This window comes from Cherax quadricarinatus, chromosome 70 (assembly GCF_038502225.1).
Source record: "Cherax quadricarinatus isolate ZL_2023a chromosome 70, ASM3850222v1, whole genome shotgun sequence".
Classification (NCBI taxonomy): Eukaryota; Metazoa; Arthropoda; class Malacostraca; order Decapoda; family Parastacidae; genus Cherax; species Cherax quadricarinatus.
In genome coordinates this window covers 21,618,267-21,634,444 of record NC_091361.1, presented here as the reverse complement: position 1 = coordinate 21,634,444, position 16,178 = coordinate 21,618,267, and the positions used below count along the sequence as shown (strand labels likewise).

The 16,178-nt window shown below is 39.9% G+C and overlaps 1 protein-coding gene across 7 annotated transcripts in view; it reads left to right on the top strand.

The window, feature by feature from the left end:
• LOC138854804 (double-stranded RNA-specific editase B2-like) overlaps positions 1-16,178 on the top strand; it is a 189,721-nt gene that overhangs the window by 46,615 nt on the left and 126,928 nt on the right. For 5 of the 7 annotated variants that reach the window (XM_070099941.1, XM_070099945.1, XM_070099946.1 and 2 more), the window contains 3 exons: positions 1,028-1,206; positions 2,667-2,919; positions 12,362-12,498. In XM_070099941.1, the coding sequence (XP_069956042.1) occupies positions 1,028-1,206; positions 2,667-2,919; positions 12,362-12,498 (569 nt within the window). The remainder of the gene's footprint in view (positions 1-1,027; positions 1,207-2,666; positions 2,920-12,361; positions 12,499-16,178) is intronic. The other 2 variants (XM_070099943.1, XM_070099942.1) reach the window with 2 other exon arrangements.

The window sequence follows — 16,178 nt, the reverse complement described above, 5'->3', positions numbered from 1 at the left end:
AGACTTATGGCTAGAAATATTGCCATAAGTGTACTTCAGAATCACTGATAAATGAGTGAAATACAGTCATCAAATACAGGCATATAGTATGTGGAAAGTACCATTTACCTTCTCTCCACTACCAGTAGTACAGGTACTATTAAGAACTCTATGACTAAACTTTTAACAATACCAACCAAACTTTACTTCAGAATTTTTTCAATCTAAATCAAAGTAAACTATATAACTCTCTGAAAATATCAGAGTCTGAAGTTTCCTTACTAAACCGTGCTGAGAAATGTGTGTACTCTGCTAGTGTTGAGGTAAAGGATCCTTAACGTAGGTAGTTTTTGTTTATCAGCAGACTAGTTTGATGGTCAGCGAGGTCCTCTTGGTCACTGGGCTGTCTCCTCATGAAATGCTTTGTTTTCTCAAGAGTTGTTTTCACAAATAAAGGATATATTTCATTTTAAAATTCAATGGCATGGTATTTATTGGGACTCTCCTTTGTTTTGACAGCGGGCTAGTTTGATGGCCACGCAAGGTGATCTTTGGTCCCATGACCTGTTATGTCTCCTCACGACACTAGTTAATTGTAGCACGCCAGAAAGCCAGTGGGGGATTCTCTTGTAAGTGCTTTTAGCAAATTCTAATGTAGGTTGGTTTGTCTAAAGGTATAAGACGGTATTTAACAAGAGGTCCCTGGTTGGCTGCCATGCATGAGGCTGGGTGCGTACGTAACAGTCGTAGAGACATTTTCAGAGACTTTAATTGAAGCGTGTTGCCCACACTTGTCATGGATGTCTGACTGACGTGGGAAGTACGCCAGGTACTGAATCCTACCCAGTCATTCCACCTAACTTTATTATGTGACAATCTGGTATGCAAATTAGTATAGTACAAAGTGGGAAGATGTTTTATGACAATGGCCTTAACTTTGCTTGAAGATCTCAACTTGGCATCTTGTATTCACTTAAAATATAAGGCAGGTTGTTATTCATGTCAATGGCAAGTGTGTTGCAACCTTTCAATTAATATGTGGTGGCAGGAGTCAAGATCAAGAGAAAGAAGGTGCCAGGAGCCAAGAATCTTAAGATCCGGAAGTACGTGCAGCCCAAGAATGCAGTAATGTGCCTCAACGAGCTGCGACCTGGAGTGACATACACTACTGAGCAGGAGGGAGGAGTTACTCAACCATTCTGTATATCTGTTGAGGTATCTAATGGGGTATGGCAAGTAATGGCCAAATATCAAAGATATGATGGGCTATTTCACTTATTATATTTAGCATTAAGTAGGCCAAGGAAAATATGTTTCTGATTTGTTGTGTATATTGAGTGAAAGTGCTGTACTGAACAAACAATATTATTAACCCTGATGGAAAGATTTTTTCAGAGTTTAGTGAATGTGAAGTTAAAAATAGTGGACTAGTGTAAAGGGTAAATTCAGGAGTAGTAGATAGAATCAGGACATCGTGGAGGGCAGGTAAGGAACAAGTGTTGATATGGTTGGCAGCTTTGTTCAGTGTTGAGAGCAGACAGGGAAAAAGTGTTGATATGGTTTGCAACTTTGTTCAGTGTTGAGAGCAGACAAGGAACAAGTTTTGGAATGGTGTGCACTTTTGTCTGTTGTGTGCAATATGAATGAAAGTAAAATGGTGAAGGATTAGTAGAGCATATGTTGTTCACTTGTACAGTGTGACGAAGCACATTCAGTATATCAGTGTATGGAAGAATTGTAACTTATAGTGATTATAATGATAATTATTGCAGTAGAGATATGTAGAGAGGACATATGGGTAGTGTGTTTGTATTGAATCATAAACATTAGACATGAACTCTTTAATTAGATAATGTAACTATATTTTTTTCTTGTACTCATGAATTTGAAGAAATTGTTTATTAGAGTGGATTGAGACATTGTATGGCAGCTGTTGTAGATACACCTACCATCCGACTTACAACCGAGTTCGGTTCCGAGAAACCGGTCGTAAGTCGAAATGGTCGTAAGTCGAACTTTACTACTGAATATCAACAAAACATTTTTGTAACGACTTTATTTTATTGTTTTATTTTGGTATTTCATGTTTTACTTTACTTTTTATGTTGTTAGTACTGTATTTTATACTGTAAGGTTTAGGATAAACACTGTGTACAACACAAATAGTTGTTTATTTCCCAGAAATTTGGCATAAAAAACACGGCCGTAAGTCGAGTGGTCGTAAGTCGAGCAGGTTGTAAGTCGGATGGTAGGTGTATATCGTATTAGTGGTAGTTAGGAATTGCATAAAAGTTTTCTTCTTTAGGTCGCCCTGCCTAGGTAGGAAATGTGTTGAGCTACACAAAATTTTGTATACTGTGCATAATATACAATATCTATATTGTTATAAACTACAGCAATTCAGTAGGGAAAAAAATAGTACAAGTAGTGATAAATAGCCTGGAATTATTTCTTATTTATTTAGAGTTGGTCAAATGCTTCTCTTTTTCTTGGCCTAGTGAGTGTTATTTTTATATCTCCTGTACTTTACAAATATAAATTGTATTAATATGTATATTTTTCTGTAAATGTTATATATGCATATATACGTATTCAGTATATATAAGTATATTTTTATCAGTATGATTTATATTGTTAATGATGGTAATAAATACAAAAATGAGAGAGTGGCTTGTGTTGGTTTGCAGGTTGATAGTCAAAAATACCGAGGTTTTGGGTCATCCAAACAGCTGGCAAGGCAAGCAGCAGCAGAGGCTGCACTCATAAGCTTTGTTAAACCTCCAGTCACTTCTAACTCTTCTGAAAGTCAAGAAGAAGATAAAACACCATGGGCAACTCTTGCATCATTTGCCATCTATAAATTATTCAATGATTGGCGCGAGGGTAGGGTTGGCACGTGCCCTCCACCTGCCCAGCCTTATGGCACTGCAGTTCCCCCTGGTAAGCACTTACTAATAACTATTTTATTTTATTGATGGAGATGCGTACTTTGGAAATTGGGTGTTATAATGGTGTAATACTAAACCAGCAGTATGTTCACCATTTTGGCCAAAAGTCAAGGTAATGTAAAATACAGTGGAACCTTGGCTTATGAACCCCCCACCATGCGAATTTTTCAGGATACGAACCATCGTTCGGTCAATTTTTTGCTTCTGGATGCGAATTTCCCCCTCGAGGAAAGTTCCTTAAATAAATAAAATATTTTTTCTTTGCAAAGGTTACAATATGTATACACAAATAACCCGCACATAAAAGAGAGAAGCTTACGACGATGTTTTGGTCCGACTTGAACCATTTACAAAGTCACACTAACCAGAAGTGGAGCAGGACGGCTATGTATAGGCAGGAAGAGGTGGTGGTGGTAGTAGTAGTAGTACAAGAATGGTATATAACACTCTCAGTATGAGCTTGAACTTCTTGGTTTTGGCCTTTCCTTTGCCACTTCGCCTACTCCTCGCGCTGGTATTGCCCTGATTAGCTCTTTTGATTCCTTTCGTCAATCTCGCTCCCGTAATCTTCCTGACTTGTCCACTTTTCGTGGCGCTCTCCTTCCTGCTCTTGTTAGTCTGTTTTCTAAGAATCACCACCTTCCACGCCGTTACCAACTTGCCCTTTCTTCTCTTAAATCCAACACTAACATTGTCATACTATCTTCTGACAAAGGTAATTCGGTAGTTATCCTTGATCGCGAGGATTACCTCTGTAAAGCTTCTTGCTCTCTGACTCACGTACCTACACTCCTCTCGTTTCCAACCCTCTTGATCGCATCAAGAGAACTTTCAACAAGAAACTAAGGACTCTTTCCGACCTCTGTCCTTCTGACTTTGACCTTGTTCAATGGTTTCGTGTCATCTGTCCCTCTCTTCCCTATTTCTATGGCCTTCCCAAAACTCATAAACCTGATATTCCTCTTCGTCCTATCATATCCTCTAGAGGTTCTGACTCTTATTCTCTTGCTTCTTGGCTGGCTAAAACCCTCACTCCCTTTCTTGGTACTTTTTCTCCTGCCCACCTCCATCACTCTCAAGACTTCATTGAACAGGTTCGCTCTCTCCCAACCTGTAAGATGCTTAGTCTTGACGTTGAGTCCCTCTTCACCAATGTCCCTCTTGATGATGTCCTTGATTTCCTTAGAGAGAAGGCCCATGAAGGGTTTCTACATCTCCCTATACCTACTGATGTCTGTCTTGATCTTATCTGCCTCTGTGTGGACTCTAATTCCTTTTCCTTCCAAGGGAAATATTATTCTCAAACCTTCGGTGTCGCTATGGGCTCTCCTCTCTCTCCTGTCCTTGCTAATCTTTACATGGAATACTTCGAGACTGTTCTTCTTCCTACCCTCAATGTGCAACCTTCACTCTGGCTCCGCTATGTGGATGACATCTTTGCTCTGTGGCCTCATGACTCCAGTCTCTTCCAACCTTTTCTTGAAGCTCTTAATAATCTTGTCCCTTCCATTAAGTTTAAAGCTGAATGGGAATCTAATTCCTTGCTTCCTTTCCTTGATGTCCATGTCCACCGCTCAAATACAGGTTTTTCCTTTTCCGTTTACCGAAAACCTATGCACAGTGGCATGTACATTTACTACTTTTCCTATCATGCTTCCCCTGTCAAGAAAAGTGTTCTTATCTCCCTCTTTCTCCATGCCCTCCGCATCTGTGATCCTCAGTTCCTTCCAGCAGAAATTTCCACTCTTCATAATTCGTTTTCCTGTCTTGGCTACCCTTCCCATTTCATAGACTCTGCCCTCTCACGTGCTAAACATAATTTCTTCTCTCCCAAACTCTCTACTCCTGGGAACTCTTCTATCCTCTGCCTTCCCTACATTTCCGGTCTTTCTAATCTCAATTCTCTCTGTCCCTTAGACATCAAGCTTACCTTCCGCCAGACTAACACTCTTCGCAATAATCTCGTTCATACCTCTCCTCCCTCTTCAGATGTTCCTGGTGTCTGCTCTATTTCTTGCTCCTCCTGTCCTCTTCAATACTTTGGAGAAACTGGTCGATCTCTTTCTGATATACTTAGGGAGCACAAAAATAGTGTTAGGCTTGCTGACACTAACAATGCTTTTTTCTGTCACGTCAGAGATCATAGCCATCCTATTGACTGGTCTTCTGCTAAAACTCTCTTCCGTACTTCCAACTTGAAAAGTCGCCTTCTAGTTGAATCCTCTCTAATACACAACTTTCCTTGTATGAATCTTAGCCCTGGCTTCGTCTCTGTAGATGCCTTCCTCTCCCACAACATTGTAAAATGCTCCAAACTTCAGAACACCCGTGACTTAACCTGACTCCTCATTTTTTCTTTTTCTTTTTCTTCTCCCTCTTCCCCTTTCCTCTTTCCTTTGCTCCTCTGGGTTGTCTTTCTTCTGTCTCGTGTTTCTGTTCCTTCATTTATTTCACCACTTCCCCTTTCACGCACCTCTGTGCGCTTGCTCTCCCTCTGTGGACACCTAGCTCCCTTGCAGTGCTCCCCTTCCTTTGTATTTGACTGGCTCGTCCTCCTTATTCTCCACTTCTACCACTACCACTACTACTACCTCTTCTACTACTACTACTACTACTATTACTACTGATGAAATTTAGACACATGTGCGGCGTCTGGGTGTCTTTGTTGTGGACGTTTCGCCATCCAGTGACTGGCTTGATGACGAAGCGTCTACGATAGAGATGCCCGGGTGTTGCGCATGTGTCTTAATTTCATCTTGTCGGTATTATATACCATTCTTGTACTACTACTACTACTACTACCACCAACTCTTCATGCCTATATATAGCTGTCCTGCTCCACTTCTGGTTAATGTGACTTTGTAAATGGTCCAAGTCGGACCGAAACGTCGTCGTAAGCTTCTCTCTTTTATGTGCGGGTTATTTGTGTGTCGTTCCAGTCACGGTATTGTGCCTTTTTTGTTAGTTACAATATGTGTTTACATATCACAATATGATTGGAGCAAAGAAAGCCACTATCATGCCGAGGCATTTCAGGCAGACTTACCCTAATACTAATAGACTACTTAAGTCTAGACAGGTGAAAAGTGTACTAGTAGTGGTTACCAGTGTTTTGCTGATGGTGGCACCAACTACTGGCAGCCTTTTGAAGTATCTCCTTACTGTTATTATTACTATTATATTGTATTATTATTATTGTTATAATAATAATTATTATTAGTAGTAGTAGTATGTATGTGGTGAGGAGGCTCTTGATCTAGGGAATTAGACCTGTGCTCCTGGTCCCTAAATTAATAATAAGTGAATGCTCGGGTGTTGGCAAGAGGTGTAGGGCTTTAAGATAAAGAATCTAACTCAAATTGGGAGTTGTCACAGTTGCTCTTTGCTGATGACACTGTGCTTTTGGGAGTTTCTGAAGAAAATTTGCAGAGGTTGGTGGATGAGTTTGGTAGGGTATGTAAAAGAAGAAAATTAAAAGTGAATATGGGAAAGAGTAAGGTAATGAGGATAAAAAAAATTAGGTGATGAAAGATTGGATATCAGTTTGGAGGGAGAGAGTATGGAGGAGGTGAATGTATTCAGATATTTAGTAGTGGACATGTCAGCAGATGAGTCTATGAAAGATGAGGTGAATCATAGAATTGATGAGGGGAAAAAGGCGAGTGGTGTACTTAGGAGTCTGTGGAGATAAAGAACTTTGTCCATTGAAGCAAAGAGGGGAATGTGTGAGAGTATATAGTTTTACCAATCCTCTTATATGGGTGTGAAACATGGGTGGTGAATGTTGCACCAAGGAGAAGGCTGGAGGCAGTGGAGATGGCATGTCTGAGAGCAATGTGTGGTGTGAATATAATGCAGAGAATTTGTAGTTTGGAAATTAGGAGGAGGTGTGGGATTACCAAAACTATTATCCAGAGGGCTGAGGAGAGATTATTGAGGTGGTTCGGACGTGTAGAGAGGATGGAACGAAATAGAATGACTTCGAGAGTGTATAAATCTGTAGTGGAGGGAAGGTGGGGCAAGGGTCGGCCTAGGAAAGGTTGGAGGGAAGGGGTAAAGGAGGTTTTGTGTGCAAGGGGCTTGGACTTCCAGCAAGCATGCATTAGCGTGTTAGATAGGAGCAAATGGAGACAAATGGTTTTTAGGACTTGATGTGCTGTTGGAGTGTGAGCAACGTAACATGAAGGGATTCAGGGAAACCGGCAGGCCAGACTTGAGTCCTGGAGATGGGAAGTACAGTGTCTGCACTCTGAAGGAGGGGTGTTAATGTTGCAGTTTTTCAACTGTAGTGTAAGCATACCTCTCTCAAAATTGTGATGGAGTGAATGATAATGAAAGTTTCTTTTTTGAGCCACCCTACCTTGGTGAGAGACGGCTGATGCGTTAATAAAAATATATGATAAGATGTAACAGGGAAAAAAACTGTCTAATGGACAATATGGTAATTTGAAATATTTTAATTAATATTTAACATTCGTTAACATTTCTAATTTACCTATGTAGGTTCAAGCATACACTGATATTAGTGACCCTTTCCCTGATACCCCATTGAATTGATGAGAGTAACTTTTCCTGACTTGACTTACATTCATCTATAACCATTAAACAGCCTAAAATTTGACACAAGCCATTTTATTAGTAGAAAACCTTAAATTGAGAGGCAGCCGTGACCACCTCTGCTGCCTTTTTCCTCCTGAGTTAAGCCTGCAGGTTGGTCATGACACACATATCAGCAAGTGAGAATGTGAGGCCACATGAATGCCCCTTATATAAGTATGAAGAGAGATCAAGCCTTAAGACTTGCTGCAGAAACCTTAGGAATAACACTGGCAAACCACAGAATCTTGAACTTTGATAACCAAAGACACAAACCATGATGTTTGGAGGGAACTGAACCATAATAATTTGTGGGTAATCCAGGCATCTTTTAACTCTGATCAGTTGAGAATTTTGCTTAAGAATGGGGGAGTAGGAGTAACTTTTCTAATCCTGCAAAAGTGGCCCCCAGAATTTTGCTGAAAAGATCTATACTTTTGAAAAAAGTTAAAGAATGCTTGAACCTCATGTTTTTTCATGAACTTGAACACTGCAAAAAAATAACCTTGAAACTGCATGATCAAGAGAGAGGCTGTGAACACTTCACCAGGAGGTGAAAAAGGTGCTAGCTTTGACTTTCAGCAACTTGAATGATTCCTTAGACAATCTTACTGTATAACATACAGCAACTCACTGAGTGATTGAGAATAAATTTTTAGCACTTTGACCAAAATCCATAACCTGCTTGCCCTTGGCCTTGGCCAGCCTACACATTCACTTCCTAGCAGCCATTTCTACTCCTTGTTCAGTCCTGTTACAATTGAAACATTTCCAGTTTGTTCTGAAGAAAATGGAGGCATCCTTCATATTTACCATTTCAGCCATCAGTATTTGACCAGAAGAGAGGCTACATTTCTTTTATAGTGTAAGTTTTTGTCTTGGGCTCCACTTGAAATTTGATCCTACAGCTCACCCTGGGACAGTTGCAGTTGCTGCATATCACTATCGAATCAGGAGTCTATTCACTTTTAAATGTATCCACTTTGGCAAACTAAATATTTTCAAAATCAGCAAGTTGAATACCGTTTGGCAAATGCTGACAAGACCCTAGTGGAAATTGTTTTGCAGTAGTTTGCCACAAGTTATGAAGTTCAGGGCAGAATATACACTGGTTACAGAATAGAAATACAGGAATTGTGGCATTGTAAGGCTGTGAATGGGAGGTCAAGTATAGCTCAGGTGTTCACTTTACTCCACTAAACATCAGATATTGCAGTTTTTTTTTTCTTCAGTAAGTCAATCATCTCCTACCGAGGCAGGGTGACCCAAAAAAGAAAATCTCCAAAAAGAAAATACATACTTTCATCATCATCATTCACCTCACTCAAACATAATCACTGTCTTGGCAGAGGTGCCCAGATATACATGTATAACATACGCCTCCAATCTGCCAATATTGCAGATACAGTGGACCCTCAGTTAACTATGCCATTGGATAGCAATAAAATCGGATACCGATACGTTTTTGCATCAAAATACTGGCTCAGCTAACAAAAGAACTCGGTTCATCCAGGACGTGTCCGCGCGGCCTGAGCCAGCCAGCCACTCCAGTGTGGCTAGTGTGCCATTGTTTACAAGGCACTGCGGATGATTGCATGCGTACATGCGATACATTTTGTATTCCATTGTTTTTAGTGCTTGTAACTGCTAAATAAGCCACCATGGGCCCAAAGAAAGTTTCTAGTGTCAACCCTGTGGTAAAAAGGGTGAGAAATACTATTGAATTGAAGAAAGAGATAATCGCAAAGTACGAAAGTGGAGTGCATGCCTTCGAGCTGGCCAAGTTGTATAACAAACCCCAGTCAACCACCGCTACTATCTTGGCCAACAAAAAGGCAATCAAGGAAGCTGTTGTTGCAAAAGGTGTAAATGTGCTTACAAAACAGATTGCAAATGCTCAAAGATGTGGAGAGACTGTTGTTGGTGTGGATCAACGAGAAACAATTACCAGGAGATAGCATTTCACAGTCAGTTATATGTGAAAAGGCAAGGCAGTTGCATGATGATCTAATTAAGAAAATGCCTGGAACTAGTGCTGATGTTAGTGAATTTAAGGCCAGCAAAGGTTCGTTTGAGAGATTTAAGAATCATAGTGGCATACACAGTGTGATAAGGCATGGTGAGGCTGCCAGTTCTGACAAAAAAGTGGCTGAAAAGTATGCGCAGGACTTTAAAGGGTACATAGAGGCTGAAAAATTAAATCCCCAACAAGTGTTCAATTGTGACAAAACAAGCCTGTTTTTGGAAGAAAATGCCAAACAGGACCTACATTACTTGAGTATGCTCCACTTTTTTTGTTTGCCTGCCCCCCCCCCCCCTCATCTGCGACTGCTTGACAGAGTAGAGAACAGAGCAAGACGTCTCATCTCTCGCCTGGACCCATCCTGGATAGATCTGTCATTTCAGCAGAGCCCTCAACACAGGAGGGATATGGGTGGCCTTACTGTTATGTACAAGGCCAATATTGTCAAAGTACCACACTTGGATCCACTTCAAGGACAGTGTGAAACAAGCTTTTATGCCACAAGATGGGCAGAAAGCAGCAACTTCACTCTGGCTGTACCCTTCTCCAGAACATCACTCCATCTGAGATCATGTATACCCAGGATGACTCGAGTATGGAACACATTCGTACAGCATAATGATATCAACGAGATAAAGTCAGCTGATCAAATGAAAATGCTGACCCACAGATGGCTCCAACTCCATCATGTTCCCTACTTGTATGTCTCATAACGATAAAAATGCTTTCAAATGAGCTGATGTAGGTAACAGCTTTTAGCTTGCCAATAAAGTTAGGAATCCTTAATTTGTAAATAGCTTGTCAATAAAGCTAGGGATCCTTAACCTTGTCAAACTCTGTGTGTAAAAAAAAAAAAAAAAAAAAAAAAAAAAAAAAAAAAAGGCACTCCCAGGACACAAGCCTATGAAAGACAGGCTAACTCTCATATTTTGTAGTAATGTTAGTAGGGATTGCAGAGTGAAGTGAAGCCTTTACTGGTGTATCACTGAAAATCCCAGAGTGTTCAAGAAAAACGGTGTCGGCAAGCAAACAGGGCAAACAGTAAGGCATGGGTCACTAGGGACATTTTCCATGATTGGTTCTATCTAGTGTTTGGCTCCAGTGTGAAAAAATGCCTCCTAGAAAATAAATTGGAACTCAAGTGCCTCCTGGTATTAGACAATGCTCCTGCTCATCCTCCAGAATTGCAAGAGCGAATTGTGGGGGAGTTTAGTTTCATAAAAGTCGAGTTTTTGCCTCCCAACACTGCTCCTCTCCAGTTCATGGACCAGCAGGTCATTTCAAATTTCAAAAAACTGTACACCAAAGCAGTGTTTCAAAATTGCTTTGAAATGGCTTCAGACCCTAAGAGAGTTTTGGAAAGATCACCTCAGTATCCTCAGTTGCATAAACCTTATTGGTAAGGCTTGGGAGGGAGTGACTTGCAGGACTTTGAACTCTGCTTGGAGAAAATTGTGGCAAGAATGTGCATGAGAGAGGAATTTTGAAGGGTTTGGGGCTTACCCTGAGGGGCCTATACCAGTTGTGGAATCTATTTTGTCATTGGGAAAGTCCATGGGGTTGGAGGTTAGTTGTGAGGATGTGGAAGAGATGGTGGAGGACAACGATGAAGAGCTAACGACTGTTGAGCTGCAAGAGCATCTGCAACAGCAACAGACCACAGCTGAGGAAATTGCTTCAGAGGAGGGGGAAGAGAGATGGAGGAAGTTGCCTTCTTCAACAATTAAGGACATTTGTACAATGCGGACGAAGGTGCAAGCCTTTATGGATGAACATCACCCTGACACAGCTGTTGCAAGCTGTGCTGGTGACTTATACGATAACAATGTTGTTCCATTTTATGGAAATGTTGAAGACACGCCAGAAACAGAGCTCTCTGGACAGGGTTTTGGTGTGACAGGGGTCCAGTGACTCTCAAGCTCATCCTAGTGGCATTAAAAAACAAAGAAGGGAGGTAACCCCAGAAAAGGACTTGCTACCTAAAGTCCTTATGGAAGGGGATTCCCCTTACAAACAATAATACACCTAAAGCCTCTCCCCTCCTCCCGTCTCATCATTCATCAATAAGTCTTCAATAAAGGTAAGTGTCATTTTATGAATTATTAATGTACATTAATAAATATTTATCCTGTATGTTTCATTGTTTTCTGTGTAGGAAAATGTATCATGTGAAAAAATTATTTTTTTAATACTTTTGGGCATCTGGAACGGATTAATTGGATTTCCATTATATTGTATGGGGAAAATTAATTCGGATAACGATAAAATCGGTTAAGGACAGGCTCTCTGGAATGGATTAATATCATAACTGAGGGTCCACTGTATTGTGATACAACTTGGGTTGGGAAAATAGTATCAAGACTATTATGCAGTTAAAATTGATAAATAGGCATTACTGTATACAGTGGTACCTCAGGATACGAACTTAATTCGTTCCAGAAGGCTGTTCAGGTGCTGATACCAAGTGATTTTGTTCCCATAAGGAATAATATAAATTAGATTAATTCGTTTCAGATCCCCAAAAATACACTTACAACAGCACTTACATAATTGTTTAAGTTTTGAGCTGTTTGTATCCCGAGGTACCACTGTATTTCTGATATTGATATTTTTACATATTGATGATAATTTTGCATGTGCAGTACATGTACAGTGCAAACTTTGTGTATGAGATTGAAAATATATAAATTATCTATAAATAGAAAGGAAACTAAAAAGGTGATAAGTTTTCATAACATGACACCAAGAGTATACAATTACAAGATTTGGGCAAATGTTCCATGTTTGTAGGAATTAGGTGCTTCTCACATTGCAGGGTTTCAAGCATTCTTAAACCAGTCTGTGGGAACCAATGCTGTGAAAGATGGATCTGCACAGACTGCAGCATTTACTGAAGCTATATGTGCTCATCTAGGAGGCCGCACTCCCCATGCTCCAGTCACTGATATCAAGGTAACTTCTCACTGCTTTTCTCGTATTTAACCCTTTCAGGGTTTCGGTCGTACTAGTACGGCTTACGCCCCAAGGTTTTTGACGTACTAGTACACCTAAATTCTAGCACCCTCAAATCTAGCGAGAGAAAGCTGGTAGGCCTACATATGAAAGAATAGGTCTATGTTTTTAATACTTGACGTGCTGTTGGAGTGTGAGCAAAGTAACATTTATGAAGGTATTCAGGGAAACCGGCAGGCCGGACTTGAGTCCTGGAGATGGGAAGTACAGTGCCTGCACTCTGAAGGAGGGGTGTTAATGTTGCAGTTTAAAAACTGTAGTGTAAAGCACCCTTCTGGCAAAACAGTGATGGAGTGAATGATGGTGAAAGTTTTTCTTTTTCGGGCCACCCTGCCTTGGTGGGAATTGGCCGGTGTGTTAATAAAATAATAAAAAATAGTATGCCTAAATTCTAGCACCCTCAAATCTAGCGAGAGAAAGCTGGTAGGCCTGCATATGAAAGAATGGGTCTATGTGGTCAGTGTGCGTGGTATGAAAAAAATTTTGCAGCACACAGTGCGTAATGAGAAAAACAAAACTTTGACAGTGTTTTTGGATTAAAACAGCAACTTTGCACTGTATTTTCGTATGGTATTTATTGTTGTATTCTAGTTTTCCTGGTCTCATTTTATAGAATGGAAGACATATTACAGAAATTGAGATGATTTTGACTGGTTTTACAATGAAAAGTACCTTGAAATTGAGCTCTAAGTAGCAGAAATGTTCGATTTTTACCAAAGTTCAAAAGTAAAAAAATCATGCCAAGCATCCAGTATACGTCAACTGGCGAGTCTAATATTCTTTCACAAGTGCGCTGATATTATTTATACCATTTCTACACTAATGCAGTAGTCTGCATAACAGTAAATCTTCTATTTTTTTGTAAGAATAAAAATTCAAAGTGAAAAGCCAAAGAAATATAAGAGGGGCCTGGGGATGTGACTAACGAACAGAGAACTTGTTATTTTAGCACCAGGTATGTCTTTCTTGTTTATTCTGGACCCTATACGGAAATTGGCATCTTTTGAATTTTGTGTGAAATTGGCAAAATTGGCAAAATTGCCAATTTTGGACCACTTTATTGGATAGTTGAAATAGGTAAATGGGTGGTTTCTTGTACTCATTTGATAGAAAAAATGGAGTTCTAGCGAAATAGTTATGATTTTTGTCAACTAGTACACTGGAATTGGCCGAAAATAGGGTTCAAAGTGGGCAAAATCGCCGATGCGTAAACATCATCGAGACCGCTAACTTCGTGAGAGCATATTTCCATAAGTTTTCCATCAAATTTCATACTTTTGGTGTCATTATGATCGGGAAAATATTCTTTATCTTTTCATAAGAAAAAAAATAATTTTTTTTTTCAATTTGGCGACCCTGAGAACAAGTCTCTGAGAGGGCCTGGGGACCCTGAAAGGGTTAAATACAGCCTCTCCTCGCTTAGCGATGGAGTTAGGGGCCTGACACCCCATCGGTAAACGAATTCGTCGCTAATCGAGGAATCACCCCTTACTGACACTTCAAAAGTGTCACCACCCAAAATTAAAGCATTTAGTTTCATGTTTGCTGGGAAATTCCTTTCAATCTGTTTATTATCAACGGTAATATAACATAAAATAGGTCAATGACTTACTTCGAGATAGTCGAGGAAACACGTGCATAGCTGATTACTTGGGAAACTTTTTTTTTCGAGAAAATCACATAGGATAAGAATGATCTATAGTTGCCCTTCAGGTGCGTAACATTTTCTGTAATGGTCACTGTCACTTTTTTTTTTTTTTTTTTTTTTATCCCTTCCCACCCTCCATCCTTCCATACCTCTCTATAATGTCAGTTTTCATTAATTTGGGTGTCTTCATCATACTTCTCCATTATTTATGTTATACCTAATATTATTCTGGAATAAATATGATAGGTACATAACCTTTATTGATCGTAATAGTATAATTATACAATATTTTATAGTGCCGGTAGGCACACCTCTCCACTCATCACGGGCCATCATGAGTTACTAAGACACTGCTCCCTCTCCCTCTGCTGTAGCTCCACCCACTTTGTAACTATGCCTTGTGGCGAATTAAATACAGTAGGGCCCCGCTTTACGGCGTTCCGCTAATATGGTCATTTCAAATTATGACTAAAACTCGCTATACGGCTCCCCCCACCTGACTTTCTAATACGGTCACCGCGCCCAACCTGGTTTGTTTACATTGTCTGTGAGATCCGTAAGCACTAAGTCTCTCCATTATGTCTGGAAACTCCAAAATTTCAAGTGTTTTTTAAAAGTTATTTCATATTTATATATACTCTGATAATTATACTTACGTATACCTGTACCTAAATAAACTTACATACTGTGCTGGCATGCAGGTACACATTAAAATCAGTAAGAGTGTCTTATGTCTTGAGACTTCGTACTAGTAATGATAATAATCACCGAATCTCATTTAAATGTCGTATATTACGTTAATATACACATTTTCATTAATCCATCCATGACATTTTTTTCAAAATTATATAATAAACACGATACATAACATATAAAGATGATAAATACACCCCACAATAGAATAAATAAACATAAATATGAGATGTCGTAGCCAGATAACTTGTACAAGTGACGGCAAGAATAACATTTTCTCTAGTCTAACATAAGAGAAAATGTGTTACTGGGGTAACTGTAGAAAATTATTCCTTTCATATGTATGTAAGTTTATTCAGGTATACACACTATGAAAGCAAAAGACTTGGCAGACGATGCAACATCCCCCCAATGAAAAGCAGGGGTGTCACTAGCATGTTAAGAGACCATACAATAAGTGTCAGGGGCCCGAGACTGTTCAACTGCCTCCCAGCATACATAAGGGGGATTACCAACAGACCCCTGGCAGTCTTCAAGCTGGCACTGGACAAGCACCTAAAGTCAGTTCCTGATCAGCCGGGCTGTGGCTCGTACGTTGGTTTGCGTGCAGCCAGCAGTAACAGCCTGGTTGATCAGGCTCTGATCCACCAGGAGGCCTGGTCACAGACCGGGCCACGGGGGCGTTGACCCCCGGAACTCTCTCCAGGTAAACTCCAGGTAATACAGTTACGTAGATTATCATACATAACAGCATATGTGTAGAGAACCTAGGATAACCCAAAAAAGTCAGAGTGACTTATTTCCATTGCCTTCACTCAGAGCGTCATTTCTTCTAAAAATGGTGTTACATGAGAATGGGAGTGTTCTTCGTTATTTATTCTACCATATCAATGTAGAGACAACTTGTACACAATGTAGCTTGTACAGAAACCAGACGTGTACACTTTGTTTGTTTACAAAACTTACTTTCGTCTGGTTTGTTTACATAACTCTGCGCCTGTTCTCTCTCTCATTTATTCGTTTTATCTCGATTACTCACCCCTGACCCTACATTAAGACTACAAATATTTTTAGGTAAGTAATGAGTGAACTGTATATGCATTTTATCACTCTGGGATGCTTAAATATCATAGAATAGTATGTGTGGGTGGTAAGTAATGAGTAAACTGTATATGCATTTTATCACTCTGGGATGCTTAAATGTAATAGAATATTATGTGGCCTGGTATGGTAGCCCGGCTGACTACCATACATACCACACTTGATTTCTTACAATATA